A 20,415-nucleotide genomic window follows, 5' to 3' on the forward strand; every position below is an offset into this window, starting at 1 on the left:
CTGCTCCCATCCCCCCCTCCCTAAGCTGGCCAAACACTCCCCACCCAATACGCCAGACATAGCTCACTCCAGTATCCATTGGGCCTTCTTCTTGGGCCTGCTTGCAGTCCTGGCAGTGGCCGTCAATGAGCTCTTGATGCTGCTGGAACTGCTGGATCTGATTGGCTGGCAGCTTCCAAGGGCGGGACCTCCTCCAGTGAGGGGTGGAAGCCCACTCTCCACCAATCTAGCCTACCCGTTGTTTCTTATGGCTGTGGGGCGAGCTGGCATGGAGCGACTGGCATCCAGCCAACTTTCCTTCCAGGGTTGACGGGGATGTTGGGGGGTGGGCCATCTGCCCCCCACACCCCCACCATAAAATGCAGTCTGTGGTTCCACTTCATAGCCCCTGGGCTCCTTTGGAAAGCTGAGCACCTGAGGAATACTATCTGTAAACACTTCCTAGTTGAGAAACAACTCGCATTCTAAATGCATGGGACAGAAAATTGCGCTCGTTGGGCAGGCATGCGCCTGAACTGAATGAGCATAAAATGACGCACGATGATGTTGGGCAAGTGCCCCAACATCATCGCGCAGTGGCACGATATTTCGGTCAGCGGGTGCCTGTGGGAGTCAGCAACGTGCCCGCCGACAATTAACAGGCCTGTTAAGGCCATTAAAGATCTAATTAAATGAAATTTTTCGCTGCCTATCCAACCTTCCAGTTGGTGAGCAGGCCAAAAGGCCAAATGGCCTTTGGATTTTTTGTGAAACCTCATCCACGGGCTGGTTGAGGCTTCGATCAGTGCTTTTTTTAAAAAATGAAAAATTTTCAAACTAATTTGTAACATGTCCCTGCTCAACAGAATCACATGAGGGGACCTGTTAGTAACATTCTTAAATTATTTGGGCTGAATTTTCCCCCCACTGGGGGGGAAGTTGATGGGTGGACGCGTTTGGGCACACTTCCGATCGGCGCCCCCAATTGGAGGTGCAGCGCCATTTTATGTGGGCCGGCCAGTTAAGGCCCACCCAGCGTGATGTCCGCACGGAAGTGCTATGCGCTCCTTGTGCAGGCAGGGGGGGATCCCAAAATCGAGAGTACGCTCTTTCACGTATGCGCACGCAAGAGCGCATTCATCTCCCTGAGGGAGATCGGCTGCACATGTAAAAAAGACAAAAATAGAAAAATAAAATTTCCCTTACATGGCCCCTCATGTGAACATGAGTTGGCACATGTCCATAATTTTTACAAAATCTTTATTAAAATTTTTTAAAGCCTACATGAAACCTCATCCCTGTGGATGAGGTTTCATGTTTTTTCTCATGCCCGCCGGGGCTCCTGGCCTGCTCGCCAACCTTAAGGTTGGATGGGCAGATCCTTTAATTACTTAATTGATCCTGTCAATGGGCTCAGTTGGCCACTGACAGGTCGGCGGGCAAGCAGCTGATTTTGCTGCGCCTCCGCCTTCCTGAAAATTTAAATCAGGCACAGTGACGTCAGGAGTTCCCCCTGACGTCACCGCACATCATTTTACGCATCAGCGAGCTGGCCCCACCCCCCGCTCACAGACTTGTAAAATTCTGCCTTTTATCTTTCATGTTCAAAAAGCGTCAACTCCCTGAAGCAGCTCTGTGCCTCAGGGAGCTTTTACTTCTTGCACCTGCGCGCAAGTGCAAACTTCCACGCTTGCCCTCTTCCCCCCCAATTAATTGGCCAGCCAGTGTGTGAAATGGCAGTAGTGGCCCAATCATGGGTGGCGGTCCGATTCACAGCCGCTCCGCTTGCCCCCACCAAGCCCGCCTGACAAGGCCAAAATTCTGCCCATAAAGAAGAAAGGAATAGAAGATAAAGCTGAGAGGGTGAGATCAAGAAGGGTGCAAAGAAACATGTTGGAGCATAAACACTGGTATATGGACCAGCTGGGCTGAATGGTTTCTGTGCTGTACATTCTATGTAGTTTTATGTAGTCACTTAAATATCAGACTTTGACTAAGCTTAATAGTGCACTTAGTATTGATAAGAATCCAATAGATTTTGATATTAAGGAAGCTGTTTCAATAAATTTATTTCTATAATTTTAGTCCAATTGAACTCTTATCATACTCCACATCTCAGCATTATTTCCTTTCAGTTGGTTGCTTAGCACATTTTTCAATGTTGTTTTGTTCAAGCCAACAAAAGATGTGCTTTGGAACTGGTCTCTTTGTTCATTTCTAAAGTGCGCACACACATGTACACACACTCCCTCAACCACATTCACTTAGCCTTTAATCCTTTTAGATTCAATCAACTGATTCAACTGTTCAACCTTCTGCTTACAGGCACCTGCTTTTTGTTGACTACTGCTTATTCATATTAAGAAAACATCTATTAATTCATGTAGTTAAATGTATCATTATTTTCTTAGGTAAAATTATGGTTTCATTACTTATGTTATATGAAAACATCACACATTGGGTGAATTTGCCATTTTGGAGACTAAGTGTTTTGGCGGGAACTCACGCCCGATTTCAAGCTTGGAAGCTAATTAATTATGCATCGGCGAGTAGCTCTCCAAATCATATGGTGGGGCAGGCAGTGATTTGTCCCTCCTGCTTAATGGGGTTGAAGGTTAGGGTGCCATATTTAAATGCCACCTGAACACACACATTCACTTTCTCCAGCCCAGCTGTGTGCAGGAAACTTCTTCATATGGTTACACCCAAGAAAAAAGCTGCTCCAGGGTTCAGCAATGGCTCCCTTGAGGCCCTCCTCAGTGGAGTCTGCCAGCACCTGGATCTCCTCTACCCGAGGGATGGCTCCAGGAGGCCCACCAGCCTCACCTCACCGGCCTGGGAGCAATTGCAAGGAAGGCCAGCTCATCAGGCACCGGCCTGAGAAACGCCATTGAGTGCAGGAAGAGGTGAAATGATTTCATCTGCTCAAACAGGGTAAGTCAACCTTCAGCTCACTCCAATCTCACACTCTCATAATGGCATCATGCACTCAAAGGGTTGGTTACACTGCTCAGGGATCTCGCACAATATTAGCAGAGGAGACATTAGCACTGACTGTCTCACGGACACTTTAACATCACTAGCATCTCATCTATTACGCTGCACAAACCCCACCTTCAACCCATACTGGGGAGGGCTCAGCACACAGAGTAGGCCTGCATGCTTCCCAATGCCTGCTCCAGCCACTCTCATCACATTTATCTTCCTGCAGGCCAAGCTTGCCCACAAGAGGGAGAGATCCCAGACTGGAGGAGGGACGGCCAACATCCAGTAGCACTCCAAATTCAAGGAGGATGCCACTGAGTTGGCAGGGGAGGACAGAGATCACTCCTGTGGTGAAGGCGAGATCAGCCTCTCCCAGCAAGCCAGTATGGATGAGCCCTCCTTGAGTTGGTCACATCCTGACGTTCACAGTGAGTGACATGCAGTGTTGTATTCAGCCTGTTCATGGACTAAATCTACCTTCTCTCTCTTACAGGCACCAACAGGTCCAGACAGACCTCAGAGACAACATAAGCCTCAGCCCCCAGCCCACCTCAGAGGAGGAAGCTGAAGAGCTATTGAAAGAAGACACATCACTGCTTTCACCTGCACCCTCCACCAGCACACAGTTCATGGTTCTAGATTAAGCTCAGGACATATTCTAGAAAATACCTCACAGACATATCTCCATAGCAGTCGAAGGCAATGACAGCCCAGGTCCCTGGCACTCGGAGGACTACTGGAGAACAAGCATCCTCTGAGTCCGAGTCAGATGCAAGCAGCTATCTCTAACATGCTTGAGATGCAACTACTAGCAGCAAAAAATCAGGTAGAATTGTGAGACGCCGTCAACAGATTAGAGTGAAGGATGGGGGAGTCTGCCTGCATCCTGACCAGTGCCATGGCTCCAACATGTGAGCACAACGGGAGACCCAAAGCAGGCTGGAGGCCTCCAGTTCTCAGGCCTTGAGAGGACGCACGCCAAAGTCATCAAAGACAGCAGGGTGTAGCAGTCAGCAGGCTACCTCCACCTCTTCTGTGGATGTCAGGGATGCACCTAGGCTTAGCAGTAGGGTTAGAAAAATTAAGAAACTTTGACATAACTCCTGGATCACAGATGTTTAGTCACCGTATATGTCATTCACCTTTGTAAATACATTTGTTGTTCATGACAATGACCTCATCATTTGAAAGTGTCAGGCATATGTATCTACATGTCCTCTTCATGCGAGGATGAGCCATGCTCCCACTCAGTGATCACCTCCCTTTCTGAGCCTCACATTCATGTGATGTGTAGCTTAGTCATGATAGTTACTCAATCCTTGTGTTGTCATGGAAATGTGTCAAACTCTTTACTGGAAGTGTTTGTAAAATGTGTTAATATCCTCTACTTCTTACAAAACAACATGGAGTTAGGCATTCTCAGTAGCCTTGGGGGGGTTAGCTGTACTTGTTTCTCTAAATGAGATGGCTGCCAACATTGGTGGTGCCAAAGCACAAGACCTGCAGCGATGATGCTCTCTCCAGCCATGCACGCATCTCAGTGTCTGCTAAAAGTTTCTCATTAAGGTGGTGATGACTGCCACAAGTCCTTTGATGCAGTGTTTGCACTGTTGTGCCGACTTTCACTTCCTAGAGCGCACGGATATGGGATTCGCTGCTGACATTTCCAAAGATTAGGGCCCAGTGAACCATGAGGGTTGAAGGGGCAAGTTCAAATGCTGAACTTGCTCTTGATGTCACTGGTTGTAAAGGCTTTTCAGTGCACTGGCATGGCACTAAGGGACAGGAGGAATGTGGCCGTGTCCCATTGCCTGTACCTTACCCGTCCTGGAATCATGTGGCTATCAGTGTGGCACGGGCACATCTTCCACGTTGTGCTCATTCGATGGCATCCTCATGTGGAAGCTGACCCTCATCTCCCAATTCAGATTCCTGTCCTCCCTGCTCTTCATCATCTGAGGAGCTCTCAGCCTCCTCCATGTCTCCCTCTGACAAGGGATTCCCCTGTTGAAGCACCAGGTTGTGAAGGGAGTAACAGACCATGATGATGCGTGGTCTGTGCACCCTCTGTGGAGAGTATTGCAGAGTCCCATCTGAGCGATCCAAACATCAGAAGCGCATGGTCAGGATGCCAATGGTCCACTTGATGGTGAATCATGTCGAGCTATGTGCCGCCTTGGAACTCTCCTCTGAGGCTCTCAGAGGACAATTGGTGTCATGAGCCATCGCTTGAGCAAGTCCCCCTTATACCCAAGCAGCCAGCCCTGTAATCACTGAGGCCCTTCGAATATGTGAGGCACCTGAGAGTGACTCAGGATGTAGGAGTCATGGGAACTCCCAGGGTACCTGGCACAAACGTGCACGATGTGCTTCTGAATATCACACACCAGTTAAACACTCAGGGAGTGGAACCCTTTCCTGTTAATGAACATCAGGGGCTGCTGCCATCGAGATCTCAAGGCCACACGTGTGCATACGATTGCACCCTGAACTCTAGGGAAGCCTGAGAGAGCTGCAAGCCCCAGAAATCTAGCAGCCTGGCTAGTTTCATCGAGTGTGAACTTTACATAATGACGAGCCTTACTGTAGAGGGCATCTGTCACCTCCCTGATCCATTTATATTTTGAGGACTGTGAGGTGCTACATAGGTCCCCTGTGGATACCCGGAACACAGGCAAAATAATTGAGCGCAGCAGTGACCTTCAGGGCCATGGGCAAGGGGTGTCCTCCCAGTCCACGGGGTGTTAGATCCTCCTGCAGAATGTGGCAGATACGATCCACCACATCTCTTGACAAGTGCAGACATGCACAGCACTGTCATTCGCTGATCTCCATATAGGAAAGTCTTCTTCAGTCGACCCTTGTTCATGCGAGTCGCCTCTGTGGTCTAACCTTCTCACCCTCTGAGTGTTGCTGGACTTCCCTGGACAATGGACCTCAGGCTGGGCCTCCTCTTGAATCTGTGCTAGGTGGTGCCGGGCCCTTCCTCTCCTCCTCAGTTGGATCACTGCCACCAAGAAGGCAGCATTGAGCACAGGCTCCATTATTCAATCCTCCTTCTCCCTGTGGACTGATAGAATCAACAAATTAATGAATACTGGGTAAATATAGTCAACCTCCCATTCACAAACAGAAAGCCACTGCCGTGCCCTAGAGCTGCATCTGCATTATTAGCTTTTCACTGATACAGCCTTGTAGCTGAGGCACACACTCACAGATCTAGGTGACCAAGACACCAACCCTGATACCTGACATCTCAATCCCACAGAGGCTGGAAGAGGTTTTGACACATTCCTGAAAAGTGCCACCTTACCAAAGGCTCTCCGGCAATCTCTGATCTGGTTTACTGATTAAACTCAACTTGTACTTTAGCAATGACTGGATGCCCTTTGGCCTGTTATCCACACCAATTGACGAAAGCACATTAGAGGCTTTCATTGATGATGTGGCAGAGATCCAGCAGCTGCTTCCTTAACAGTTGTCTGCATTTTCCATCCTCACATACCTCTCTGTTAAAGCTCAGATGGAGGGGCTGTATTGTGAAGCCTCTTGTTAAAGCACACCAAAAGGCAGTGGCTTCAATTGCATCTTCTCAAGGAAGTCTTGCCTTTTTCTCTCAGCTCTGACTCTATTTCAGTGCTGTGACTCTAAGCCCCCTGAAAGGGCCCCTTAGCCCTCCCGCATTGTCTCAGAACACTATTGTGCAGATTCTTTTCCAATTTCAATTTTAAACTGCACAATAACTTTGGGGTTTCAAGGTGGTGATGCTGCATTTTTATTTTGAGATCAGCTTCGACCCTCCCCCTCAATGTTCAGGTCCCTCCAATCTTCCTGGAACTCCGCAATGTGCAGGTAGAGCTCCCTTCGGTGATTCTCCAGCTTCCCCCAGTAACCCTGGATCCCATTGTTATTGTTGTGGACATTCCAGCCCTCCCCCCAGAATCCATCACTGTTGATGTCCCCATGCTCCATGTGGACCTCACCCCTCCCCAACTTGAGCTGTGTGCACAGTCACATGCAGAGAAGAACCCTCTTCCACCAACCGCACCCCCCCATTCCCCAGAGAGCTTCGAGTACCTCCCTCTTTATTACCTATTAACAGGCTGCAGATGCCTCCATTAACCATGACCATCCCACCTGTAGCCAGTACCGAGCCAGACAAGCCCAATGCCACTGACTAAGACCATGACCACACCCTGCACACCAAGCTATGCCTTGTCTCAGTTGAGCACACAGGCATTCCCCCTCCCTGGAGCGGGAATGTGCAAGCAATGAATAGCCCTGTTGCATTGCCCAGAAAGGCCAGGACTGCCTTTAATCTGACTGATGACAACACAGCTCCCCTTCCCCTCCTATCCAAGAGTCCATCTGCAACCCATCCCTCTAGTGCCACACTAACACAACGCCACCCCCACCCCGCCTTATATTCTGGATTTCGCCTCCTCTCCTCCCATTTATACATTTCAATTCCCATCCAACACCTCCTGTGTCTGTGTTCTAGTCTTCCATGTCAGACTCCAGCTCCCCCAGCCTCGGTCTCCCCTCTGCCTGCCATCGTCCCCCGAAGCCCCCAACAACTCCACCATACCCCATTGTCCCCCATGTCTCCGGCATCCTTCACCCTCCACCATCGTTCCCCCACCCCTTCCAACCCCACTGTACCTCATTGACCCTCATCTCTGTCATCCTTCCCCCACCACCCTGGTCGCAATGCTGGTCTCTGCTTCAGGGTGCAGCCCTGTCTGAGACCCGGACCACACACTAAGTATTGTCTTCCCGGAGTAAGGAGGTACCCACCGTCAGCAGACCAACCCTACACCCCAACCAGTGTGGCGTCACACTGCCATTGCTGAGAAATTGGAGCAGCAGTGTTGCACGAAGGCTTCGAATGTTGCCTTCACCTCGAAGTCATAAGCAAAGTGAGGGTGGACAGCTGCAGGCCACTTATATCCGAACATGATTTAGACTGGTCTAATTTTCTGCTGGTGCTACACAAGTCTGGGGCGGTGGTGGGGTGGGGTGGGAGGGAACATGATTCCAGCAAGTTGCATTTTTAATGAGTTTTCATGACATGGTAATGCATGCAAATTGCGTTCCCGACATGGATCAGCAGAAAACCCGACCTGCCATCAGCTGCCATGAAAGTGATGAGGGGGAAATTCTGAACTGATTTCCCACTGGCGGGAATCGATCTTTCACTTCTCTCTGAATCTTCTACTCCCACCAGCCACGACATCTACCGCTGGCAGAACCGGAAAATTCTGCCCATTGTGTCTTTACTGTGAAACCAAACTATGTGTTCTCCATGCATATAAACTGTGCTATTGTTGCTTTGATATCTTTTGTATAATGCTCTGTAATCCTACAGCTAACCCAAGCTTTCTATTCCCAACCGCAAATTTTAATAATGGCCAGGATTTTACGCTCCCTCTCCCAGTGGATTCTGTAGCATTGGGGTGGTGGGGGTGTGTGGGGGGAGCATAAAATTGCATGGATGTAATTCCCTCCGAGTTCCCTGACTTCACAGTAATGTTATGCTAGGGTGGGCAGGGCCTCGGACATGAAGCCTGCCCTTGCCCCAAATGAGACCCTTAAGTGGCCAATTACTGTCCCCTTTTGATTGAGGGCATCTTCCCCTAAGGCCTGGTGACCTCCGGACCTTCCTCCTACCCGGCCTATCCCCCAGACCCCAATCTCCCCCTTCGTGAACCCCCAGGCTTTCCCTACCTGGACCCCTGACACACCAGAGATAAAAACAAAAAACTGCGGATGCTGGAAATCCAAAACAAAAACAGAATTACCTGGAAAAACTCAGCAGGTCTGGCAGCATCGGCGGAGAAGAAAAGAGTTGACGTTTCGAGGCCTCATGACCCTTCGACAGAACTGCAGAGGACTCGAAACGTCAACTCTTTTCTTCTCTGCCGATGCTGCCAGACCTGCTGTGTTTTTCCAGGTAATTCTTTTTTTGCCCTGACACACCAGTTTCACTCAGTCTCAGGGAGCTCCGTGCAGTGCCTCTTCCAGCTGGAGGGACTGGAGAGCTGCCAGCCAATCAGGTTAGCTGGCAGCTCTCCAAGGCAGCACTTCCTCCTGAGTGAGAGGCGGAAGTCCCACCTTATGCCAATCAACACTCATTAGAGCATATAATGACATCAGGGCTGTCGGAGTCGGCGGGGATGTGTTCCCCGCCAACTCTTTGGATGGCGGGGGCTCGGCCAATGTAAATCCAGAGAGCAGACATGGAAAGTGAGCAGGAATTCTACTCTGCCAGAGCTCCATCCAATTTTTTACTCAGCCTGTTTTCCAACATCATTTTCCATTGGCTAGTGAAGCACCTGTGGCAGCTAAAGGCAAATTTGATATTTAATGGCATGATGATATCTTACATCAGATTTTCCATCTCACCTGCTTCAATTACATGTAGTCATACCTTGACCTACATAAACCCTGATGTCTAGACTATCTAGGCTCTAGATAAAAGGCAGAAATGAATTTAAATCACCCGCTTCTAGATTGGAATGGTTTTAGAATCCCTAAAGCTGTTTTAAGTTTGTTGTTTTCTTCTTGGGGTCATTAATCTTTAGCCTAGCACTGAGTTAACGCTTATGGGTAATTCGTTTGGCACTCATTGCCCTGATTACCCTCTGCTAGTGACCATCTCTCTTAGTTTCTTTTGTCAGTTCAAAAATGTTCTCCCTCCTCTCCCTAATCTCCTTAAGTAGCAGATTGGAATCTGCAAAGCAGGGGGTCTTTTCCCCATTAGCCTTGCTTCCCTGTATGTGGCTAGGAATCATAAAGATTCCTGCACTTAAAACAAATCAAGGATGCCTGGCCCTTTAAATCCATTCCTTATCCACCAATGATCAGGTTCTAAATCAGAGACAGTTACAATGCCTGCAGCAATTCCAAATTCCTTTGGACCACTGACTGTATGACAGACTTGAAATCAGTCCTGCCGTTCTCAGAACCCGCCCCACCCCCGCCCCCCCCCAATAATATCAGTGGGAATCATCCGCAGTAGAAAATCCAGGTGGTTACCTACAGGATATAAATTTGTATGAAAGTGTAACTTCTACTGAACACTTTAAGAGAACAGAAAAGCTATTTTAAATTGTAAATGTTACAGCTCATTTGTTCAGATTGTACTCATTTCTTTTCTAGTTACTCAATGGAAAGTGGAGAGTCTCCATTCTCTATTGAACCCATCAGTGGGCGAATTGTCACTACTTCTGATTTGGACAGAGAAGTCCAGGCAAGTTATACACTGATTATTCTAGCTACCGACAGAAATTACATAAAGCCATTGTCCAGTTCAACCTCAGTGTTCGTCATAATAGAGGATGTAAATGATGAGCCACCTCAATTCCTGAATGACCCATATGTCGCCAATGTCCCCGCAATTCTAAATGAAGGTAAGTTCCTGAAGTCAATCTACATATTCATATGAAACAAACATTTCCACAACTGATAGTTCCTTAATGATGCTTATGTGTGGCTTTGTGATATTAATCTCTTCCCAAAAGGAAATTAAGAATGAAAACTTGGATTTGTGTGATGATGCCTTTAACATAGAAAAAACTCATTTTAAGACATTTCCAAGACGTATAGTGAGAAACGAATGCTGACCCAAGAGAAACCAAGATCTAAAGGAAAGAGGGAGGTTTCTTAAAGGAGGAGCGGAAGATGAAGAGGCAGAGCAATTAGGGAGGGACTTCCAAAGATCAGGACCTAGCTGACTGAAACTGGGGTGGAAATGCTGTGGGGCTGGGTGCCCTGGTGGGTGGGTGGCAGAAAAAGTCAGAGAAAGAGAATCAGAGAACTCAGAAGCAATTGTAAGATGCAGGTAAGTCTATGGGGGACTTAAAAACATGGACACAAATTTTAAATTTGAGACATTTGTGGATTGAATACTGATTTATGTTAACAGGCATGGGATTGATGGGAGAGTGGAATATGGTACACCAGAGGATAAGAGACCAAAAGGAGAGCAATAAAGTAGTCAGGTCTGGAGATGACAAAGACAGCAGATAGACTGAGACAGGGTTGGCGATAAGAGATGTACATAGGTGGAAGTAGGCTTTCTTTTTAGTAGAGCAGATATGGGACAGAAGCACAGATCTAAGCCAAGTAGAACTCCAAGATCACAGCCTGGTTAAACTGAAACAATGGCCAGGGAAGTTGATAATCAGTGATTAGGTAATGGAGTTCATGGCAAGGGTCAAAGGCATATTTAGCTGGAGGATGTTAGTATCATTCAGAATAGGATGTAAGACAGAAAGTCTGACAGAATAGAGTCAGTGAGGGATCGCGATGTCATGGAGAGGTAAAAGTCGCTGATATCAGTCATCAGTGTGCATATAGAAGCTGCCCTCCATGACTTTAGATGATGTCACCAAGGGACATCATGTAGATAAGGAAAAGAAGCAATATAAATATGGATCCTTACGGCTCTCTGGATGTGACAGTGTACAGGTGAAAAGAGAAGCCATTTTTCAATATGTTTTGGCTACAAATGGATAATTAAGAATGGAGCCAAGAGAAAACATCCACGCTAAGAGAAATAATGGAGAAAAAGTGTTGGTGGACAATAATGTGGTTAACCATATTGAATGTTGAAGAGGGCTAGTAGAAATGTGCTTTAGTCATGGTCATTGACAATGGTTGGGATTTTCTGGCCCCATCATGGCGGGACCCGCCTCTGGAGATTTGGCGGCCCAGTCAAAAGTCCATTGACTTTCGGCAGGACTGGTCAAATCTGGCTGGGATGGGGGGAGGTGTGTGGGGGAATCCCACCCAATGTGATTCATGACTTGGCATAGGAGGAACAGGATTATGATTGAACCAATTTAAACAAGGGGTATACTCACACATGGGCTGCAGCAATTCAAGAAGGCAGCTCACCAGCACCTTCGTAAGGACAACTAGGGATAGAGAATAAATCTGAAAACACTGACTTGCTAAAGTTCATAGTGCCAGGATGAGATTCCGTGATTTGAAGTTTCACTCGAAATTGTAGCTAAACAATTCTATGTGAGGATATTGCCAAATTTGTTCCAGAAGAAAAAAAATTACCTTATTATGGGAGATACTTCAAAAATATTACAACAAAAAATCGTCCAGATCTAGAAGCCTGAACAAATACTCCAGACACATGGAGCTGTATACAATGGCTACAGCAGTTGCCCTTTACGTTGGCCAGACTAGAGCCAGTGAATACCCTGACATGGCCATTTACGGGAGCCTGATGGGATTAAACCCCATTGAGGCACTTACCTGCCCGCAGTCAGGGTTCCTGGGGCCTTCAGGACAAGGATCCCATCTCCAAGTGCCATAGGCCAGTCAGATGGCTGGTATCTCCTCAGACCCAGCAGTGTTACTGGAGCCGTGGCCTCTGCTAAAGGTGCAGAAGGCCCAGGACAAGGAGCAGCCATGGACTCCCCTGAGTGCAGGTGATTGGGGCAGCTTTGCTGGGGCCAGTCAGGCAGGCGCCAGTGAGGGGTGGGATGGGAGTTAGTGTGGAGGGCAGGGGGTGCCTAACTACAGGGTCAACCATGTTGGATGAAGGGTCAGTGGCGCTGTCCATGGGGCACAGGGTGCACAAACAGGAGACAACCCCCACACCCACCATGATCCCACATGCATGCCGTAGCATGGGCCTCTTCCTATGTTAGTAGGATAGTGGGAGCCGTGGGAAGAGGCCCTTAAGTGATCACTTAAGGGCTTCAATTGGCCTAGAGGGGCAGCGAGGCCAGCCTCGACCTTCCCCACCCTGACTTAATCAAGTGGAGTCGGGAAGGTAACAGGCTCTCCACCCTGTGCCTTCCTGCTCTGTTAAATAGCCCCTGCCTCACAGTCCACTCCCTGAGGGGTGGGTAGCATTACATTCTGCCCAGGAGTTCAAATCCCACCATGGCAGCTGGGGGCATTTAAATTCAATTAATAAATCTGGAATAAAATACTAGTCTCATTAATAATAATCATGTAACCACCCAATTATTGTAAAAACCCATTAGTTCACTATTACCCTTCCTTCAGGAGAGGACATCCTTTCCTCTTTCAGGGGAGGAAATCTGCTGTCACTACTTGGTTTAGCCTACAGGTGACTCCAGACCCACAGCAATGTGTTTGACTATTAACTGCCCCCTGATATGACCTAGCAAGCCACTTAGTTCAAGGGCAATTAGGGATGGACAATAAATGGTAGCCTTGCCAGCGATCTTCACATCCCAAGAATGAGTAATAAGAAATCATTATTATGGATATATTTTTACCGAATCTCTGCCTTTAACACTCTCCACAGGTTCCATTGTTTATGCCGTAACAGCAAAGGATGGAGATGCCGGGTTAAACGCCGACCTGCGCTTTTCTTTATCTGGTCCAAATGCAAACAAATTTGTTATCGATCCACTTAGGGGTGTGGTTTTTGCACAACAGTTATTGAAAGGACCAATGGATTTTACAATAAATGTTCATGTAACCGATATTGGAGAAGATCCTAAAATGGACAGCACGACTATTACAGTGCGGTTTCAGAGCACCAATGACTTCCCACAATTACTTGTCGATAAAAAAGTGCATGTCTACCCTGAAGATCAAGCAATAAATACTGTGATTTCTAAGGTCAGTGCTTTAGGCAAAGTGAAAGGAAATGCCAGATCTATTCTCTTTTATCTTGCAGCAGGCAACTTTGAAGATGTGTTTCAAGTCAACCAACTAACAGGAGAGTTGATTATAAAAAAAGCACTGGATTTTGAGATTGTAAAACATTACCAGCTTTGGATTGAAGCCAGGGATTCAGGTTCACCACCATTTTCTTCCTTTGCAAGAATAGACGTCAATGTTACAGATGTAAATGATAATTTTCCTATATTCAAGCAGAGCATCTACAGATGTGAAATATATGAGAATGTTTCAGCCAGAAAAGTTTGTAATGTGTCTGCAGCTGATCTGGATTCTGGTCTGAATGGATTCTTAGAATATAGTATTTTTGACGGAAATGCCAATGATGCATTTAAGATCAATAGTTCCAGTGGAGTCATAAGAACTGCTCGGATGTTAGACAGGGAACAGATGGCAATTTACACTTTAATTGTTGAAGCAAAAGACAAAGGAAGCAACTCTAAAACAGGCACAGCAACAGTCATCATCTCTGTTCTAGACAAAAATGACAATGCTCCTCGGTTTTTCCAAATCTTCCTTGCACACGTTGTAGAAAACGCTCCAGTGGGTTTTACCATTGTACAAATTACAACCACAGATGAAGATATTGGCATAAATGCTATTAGTACTTACAGTATTTCAGATCAGACAGCAAGTCTGCCATTTGGTGTGAATCAAAGTACTGGAGATTTAATTGTGACAAGGCCATTGGATAGAGAGACAACAGATTGGTACATTTTAAAGGTACATGCCAATGATTCAGCATGGGATGTAAACACAGATGTCACCATATTTGTCATTGATACAAATGACAATACACCACAGTTTACTGAGTCATTTTACAGTCTAACTATTCCAGAACCTAAAGAGAAAGAAATGTTTGTTCTGCAAGTATCTGCCACTGACCCTGACTTGGAAAGCAATGGAAACGTTTTCTACATCCTTCAGTCCCCAAATGAGTTCTTCAGAGTGAATGCAACTACTGGCGAGATCTTCACTAAGCAGTTCATTCCATTTAAAAATTCAGATAACCCTAGCTCTGACCAAAACAAAATTAAGTTTACTGTAATTGCCTCTGACCATGGTGAGCAACCAAATCTAGTTGAGACATCTGTGGCAATTACTATTGTAGCTCATAATGATTATTCACCTATGTTTTTGCCACACAAACAGTTGACTCCAGTTCCTGTGAATTTAGCATTTGGCACCAAGGTGGCCAAATTAACTGCAGTTGATGAAGATTTGTATTCAAATGGAAAAGTAGAATATTATATCACTGAAAATAATAGCTCATTTCTTTTTGGCATTGAGCAGAGTAGTGGTTGGATTTTTGTTGCTAACTCATTAGCTTCAAATCTGAATAAAATATTCACTGTGTCAGTAACAGCAATTGATGAAGGCACACCACCTCTTTCCTCCAATACGATAGCCAACTTTGTGATCACTGAAGAAAATAGATTTACCCCACAATTTTCTGCCCTACAAGTGAGCTTTTCTATTCCTGAAGACTGGCCTTCTGGTTCTGTTATTGGTGGCCTTACTGCCTCTGACGCTGACCGTGGGATAAATGGCCACATAACGTACTCTATAGTAGTGGGCAATGAGGGAGCATATTTTACTATTGGAAACACTTCTGGTGTGTTAACTTTAATTAGGAGTTTAGATTTTGAAATGGATTCTATTTACAGTCTTCTGATTTACGCCCAAGATGGTGGATGGATTTCGAAGACTGGTTCCATTAATGTTGTTATACAAGTTGAAGATGTCAATGACAATCCTCCAGCATTTTCTGGCAATGTGTTTTTTGCAACTGTGGCAGAGAACTCGCCATGTGGCACCACAGTCTTTAAAGTGAATGCAACAGACAATGACTCTGGAATCCATGCTGAGATAAATTATGCCATTGAGGATGGGCATACCGAAGTATTTTTTATAGATTCACAGACTGGAATAATAACTGTGCAAGAAATTTTAAATTTTGAGCTGCATCATTTGTATGAAGTTACAGTCAGAGCATTTAACACCCATGACGTTGATCAATTCAGTCTAGCTAAAGTGTATGTTAATGTCACAGGAGTGAATGAATACATTCCACGATTTGCTAAAACACTGTATAATTTTTCCATTTCAGAGAATGCGCTTGAAGGAACTATTGTAGGCTGCGTGACTGCAACTGATTGCGATCTTGGTTCAGATGGCATGGTCAACTACTTACTTATAGGAAAAAGCAAAGAGAGAGGCTTTCAGATTAATGAAAACACTGGGGAGCTGGTTGTCTCTGGTAACACCAAACAGCACAGGGGCAGTCATGTTCTTCTTCGAGTGCTTGCTAAAAATGCTGGGAGAATACGTGGCTTTGATGTGGATGAAGCAATAATTAATATTACTGTCCTTGATGATAATGCTGTCCCAATTTTTAAATCTGCTGTCTATCAGACCCATGTTAGAGAAGATGCACTTGTTGGCACTTCAATCATAGCTCTGATGGCTGATGACTCAGGCACTATTCCAGAATGGAATCAGTTTGAGATTAAAATTAAAGATGGAAATAAAAATAACTCATTTTCTATAAATTCTCGAACCAGTGAAGTATTTGTTGCATCTGCACTTGACAGGGAGGCCATACCATTTTATAACATGACCATCATTGCATTTGATAGTGGGGCCAGCCCAGCAATAGGTAACACACAATTGGTTATCACAGTTGATGATGTTAATGATAATGGTCCCACTCTTGTTAATACTGAAGGATATGTAATGGAGAACCAACCTCCTGGCACACAATTTATTTTCCTTAATGCCACAGATCTGGACTTACCCCCCAATCAGGGGCCATTCAGTTACCAGCTAGCAGACAATAATGCCAGTAGTTTTGTTACATTGTCTCCAGCTGGTGTTTTGTCCACTAAGAAAATGATTGACAGAGAAGTTATTAGTGAGTTTCATTTATCTATAATCGTGCATGATTCTGGAACCCCATCAATGTCTTCAATGAGTATTTTTCATGTCCTTATTCTGGATCAAAATGACAACCCTCCTCAGCCTAGAAACCTTTATATTCAAGTCAATTACTATGGTAAATATTTTCCTGGTGGCAGGGTAGGTAGTGTGAAGCCAGAAGATCCAGATGTGTCAGGTATATTCAACTGCAGCATAGTAACCAATTCCACCACCAGTTTTACTATAGCAGCAGGAACCTGTGAACTGCAATCTGGAAAACAGCTACATGAAGAGGACTTCAATCTCACAGTTAAGGCAAATGATGGTGTTCACAGTACTGTCTCCAGCAATATTTATATAAAATACAGACATTTTAACAATGCCACAATTGACAACAGTATCCTTCTTCTAATCACTCTCTCCATTAAGGAGTTTCTAGATAAAAAGTATCTACATTTGGTCAAGACTATTGATGACCTCCTAAGCAAAAATTCCACAAAACTACATATATTTGAAATGATGCCAATGAGTGACCACGTTCTCTTGATGACAGCTATTAAAAATAATGATGGGCAGCATCTACCTAGAAGCACTCTAATAGACTTTTTCACAGCTCATAAAGAATGGCTTAGGACTCATATTGGAATCACAATTTCTGCAGTTGCTTATGATCCTTGTGCAACAAACCCTTGTCACCATGGTGCTGTCTGCACAAAGCAAACTGGCGTCAAATCAGAGACTATAGTTCTAGAAGGTTCATCTGTCATTTTTCTGAGTCACAGTCCAATGAGGCCTTTCAACTGTATCTGCCCAAATGGATACATTGGTCAGTTGTGTGCGTTGGACATTGATGAATGTCAAGCTGTCCTTTGTAGTAATTACAGAATCTGCTTGAACTACCCAGGAAGATTCTTTTGCTCTTGTCCTGAAGGTAGAGCTGGCCCCCTTTGTGGAACAGATATAAATGAATGCCAACAAAATCTGTGCCAGAATGGAGCTACTTGCCTGAATTTGCCTGGAGCCTTTCTATGTACATGTCCTCCAGGTTATACAGGTAATAATCACAATAACTTAGCTTTTTTAAATAAAGACAACCAAAGCTATATACACAAAATAATTACTGATGAAATTATGTGATATGATAATTTTGTTTATGGAATATAATTTTGCACAGTGGTAAGTTCAGGCTTTGACCATAATGAAATATATTCAAATCTGATTATATTATATTATATTATATTCAAACATGATATTTTTCTATTGTGCCTCTTTCTTTGCATGTACAATTTCATCCTATTGTGCTTAATTTAACATTATGCTCAGATGCAAATAGTATATAAATGTCACATAGATTATCTCGGATCACTTCCTTAACTTTCCCTCCACCTACATCCACCTTCTCTCCTTGTACTCCAATGGAAAACACTCTCCCCAGGTGCTTTGCAACCTCATGCCTGGATTATTAATTCCTTCATCTTGTAATGGTACCTCCACTGTTGTTGACTTACTCAAGTACTTCCTCGTCTATGTATTCAAAGCCTCTGTTCCCAGTGAAACAATCACTGTTGCTCTATTCTATTATGTCCCTGGTACCCTCATCTTCACTCTCTCAAGTCACAGCAAACTCAAACATGCCTGTCACACAACTGACCTTGCCATTCATTGCCAGGTCTGGCTTGACCATGTTAAAAGCTGCTCTACCCCATTCTTCCTGTTCATATTCATATGCTATTTCAGGATCACACTGAGCAAGCTCTTTGCTCTATGACACACAATATAAATCTCTCTCTCTTTTGTTCATCCATCTTCACCACAAATACAAAGTGTGAGGGGCTAATGAATTCCTTCATTATCAAGATAGAGACCATACATACAGATCACTCAATTTTGTTTGTTCCTTTATCTTGTCCTAAGCCCCTGGCTCATCTCCCAACCACTTCAGTGCTGACATCCTATCTTCCTATACTTTCTCCCCCATCTGACCCTACCTTCAGAAAGGTCATGGGATTCATCTCTGAGTCTCTTTATGCTCTTGTCAAGCAATTCCCGATCAATCAGTTTGCCTTCCTGGCCCTAATTTCAGTTGATGTTTTCAATGATTCCCCATTTTTAGCCACTGTCAATCTCCTCTTTAAAAACAAAATCTTCAACTCTTTTTCTTCATAAATGCAATTCCCCATCCAAGAAGGTCGGCCTTAATGCTACTCTTGAGCTACCCGCTATGAATTCTGAAAGTGTGGTCTGAGCATTTGTTTTCTGGGCTTCTTTTCCCTTTCTTTATACATTCTCATCTTCCATCAACAATTGTGAGGAGGTTTATCCTGACCAGAAATTTAGTGTATGGTGTTTCATAGTCATGAACTTATATCTTATAACTTCCACGCACCGCACATTAGTGTTTCACAATAGTTCTGTAGTTTCAAGAAGGTTCACTTTCGATATTGTATTCTCGTCAACATGTTAAAGTTATTTAAGAAAAATGTATTTAGTGAATTGGACTATATTGTACTACAATAATAATATAACAGAGGTTTGTTACAGGTAAATTGTGCCAAATCACTTTGAACTACTGTATAAAGTCACCTTGCCTGAACCATGGAACGTGTGTCAACCTTCCCAATGGATATAGTTGCAGATGCCCATTTGGTAAGTGCTGTCTTACACCAAAATTATCTTCATCTGAAATTGTAAAGCAATGAGTTGTAGATATTGTCAGAAGTAACATTATCACACATGACAGAAGGTCATTCAGCCCATTATGCTTCTTTTAGCCCACAGGCTGGAATTAACTCCAGAAGACATTGTTCCATTTCCTGTCTGAGTGAGATTTCAAACAAAGTGTCAGTCTTATATTGTGGGTTACTGGGAAGTGGTTAAAAAGCCCCAAACTCATTTTCAGTAGAATCCTCATTTTTATGTTGTGGGAAGTAGTGCACTGGTAAAACAGTATTTATTGCTCAATCCTATTTGTCTTGAGGTCATGAAGATTCAGTCACATAGCCTGAGACTGGAGTCATACATAGGCCAAATCATATAGGATATTAGTGAATAAGTTGATTTTTTACAGTAATCCATCAGCATTCATGGTCACCACTGCTAATGTACAAATTATTGGATTTAATTCCACAAGTACTATGATGGTTACGCCAATTTAACCATGGCCTTCTAATTTTGGTTAGAGCAGACTATTATCTTACCTGGCTGAGTTGGTTTTGAACCCTGTACCCTGAACTGATGGGCAAGTATTTGACACATTCATCACCCAATGTGCTATATAGCTACGAAAGTTCCTGAAACATTTGGTTAATTACTTAATTGAGATATCGATTGATACTTCAAGAGATACGTCAAGTGAAAGACATTTCTACTTGAACTGCATGATGTTGGCACACTGTTATGAATTTCACTAAACACTGTTGAACACCAAAATGTTTTGTTACAGAGTACTTATATGACCAGCTTCCAGTCTCGGTGCTGCACAGCCCAGCCTGTATACATTGAAAGTTGCATTATACAGCAGCCAATTCCACTGTAAAATAACTGAGCATATAGGCAGTTCCACAAAATTTCAACTCGAATGGGATGGTAAAATCATCATCACAATATATTTGTGCCATACAATTTTGTGCATGACAGCATTCAAGATTATTTACTTATTGGTACCAAGCCTTTAACAAATGCTTGGGGTCTGTAGAGGCCAATCACACCAAACCACTTAGCCTATATTGGTAGGTTATTGTTTTCAAGTTCCAAGCCAAGATTGCTTAAGCATTAAAAACCCACTATATATTGAAATACTTGTGTTTCCAATACATCAACATAAACATTTGCCCATTACCAATGTAAATAATT

At 44.5% G+C, this 20,415-nt stretch overlaps 1 protein-coding gene across 1 annotated transcript in view; it reads left to right on the top strand.

Annotated features, from left to right (window-relative positions):
- Positions 1-20,415, top strand: part of LOC121283872 (protocadherin Fat 4) — a 168,146-nt gene that overhangs the window by 50,563 nt on the left and 97,168 nt on the right. The window contains exons 7-9 of the mRNA XM_041198674.1: positions 10,126-10,376; positions 13,265-17,389; positions 19,105-19,209. Coding sequence (XP_041054608.1) covers positions 10,126-10,376; positions 13,265-17,389; positions 19,105-19,209 — 4,481 coding nt within the window. The remainder of the gene's footprint in view (positions 1-10,125; positions 10,377-13,264; positions 17,390-19,104; positions 19,210-20,415) is intronic.

The sequence above is a fragment of the Carcharodon carcharias genome, chromosome 11 (genome assembly GCF_017639515.1).
Source record: "Carcharodon carcharias isolate sCarCar2 chromosome 11, sCarCar2.pri, whole genome shotgun sequence".
In the NCBI taxonomy this organism is placed as follows: domain Eukaryota; kingdom Metazoa; phylum Chordata; class Chondrichthyes; order Lamniformes; family Lamnidae; genus Carcharodon; species Carcharodon carcharias.